Source organism: Merops nubicus, unplaced genomic scaffold (genome assembly GCF_000691845.1).
Source record: "Merops nubicus isolate BGI_N331 unplaced genomic scaffold, ASM69184v1 scaffold44695, whole genome shotgun sequence".
Lineage (NCBI taxonomy): Eukaryota > Metazoa > Chordata > Aves > Coraciiformes > Meropidae > Merops > Merops nubicus.
This window is the reverse complement of record NW_008609715.1, coordinates 1-319: the sequence shown is the minus strand read 5'-3', so window position 1 is coordinate 319 and position 319 is coordinate 1. Positions and strand designations below refer to the sequence as shown.

At 64.9% G+C, this 319-nt stretch overlaps 1 protein-coding gene across 1 annotated transcript; it reads left to right on the top strand.

Annotated features, from left to right (window-relative positions):
- Positions 1 to 42: 42 nt before the first annotated feature.
- Positions 43 to 214, top strand: LOC103773300 (acidic leucine-rich nuclear phosphoprotein 32 family member E-like; the record flags this gene model as incomplete). Its single annotated transcript, XM_008940665.1, has 1 exon — positions 43 to 214. A coding segment is annotated over exon 1 (172 nt), but the record flags the coding sequence as incomplete, so codon positions are not given.
- Between the last annotated feature and the right edge of the window lie 105 nt (positions 215 to 319).

Below are 319 nucleotides of genomic sequence, written 5' to 3'. Positions count from 1 at the left end.
CCTCAGCCCACCCGCAGCAGCGACTCCGGCTCCTCTGTGAGGATGAGGAGGAGGAGGAGGATGAAGGCTCCTCGGGGCACGGCGCTGGGTCCACCGGGTGGGTTTCGCCTCTTCCGCGGCGGGGATGAAGGTGAGGAGGAGGAGGAGGAGGCTGAAGATGAGGATGAGGCTGAAGAGGAGGACGAGGCTGAAGAAGAGGCTGAGGAAGGTGAAGGTGAGGCCGAAGGGCGCCGGGTCTCAGGGGGGCGGCTCCGCCGCGGTGCCGACGAGGAGGATGAGGGTGATGAAGAGGATGATGAAGACGATGAGGACGATGAAG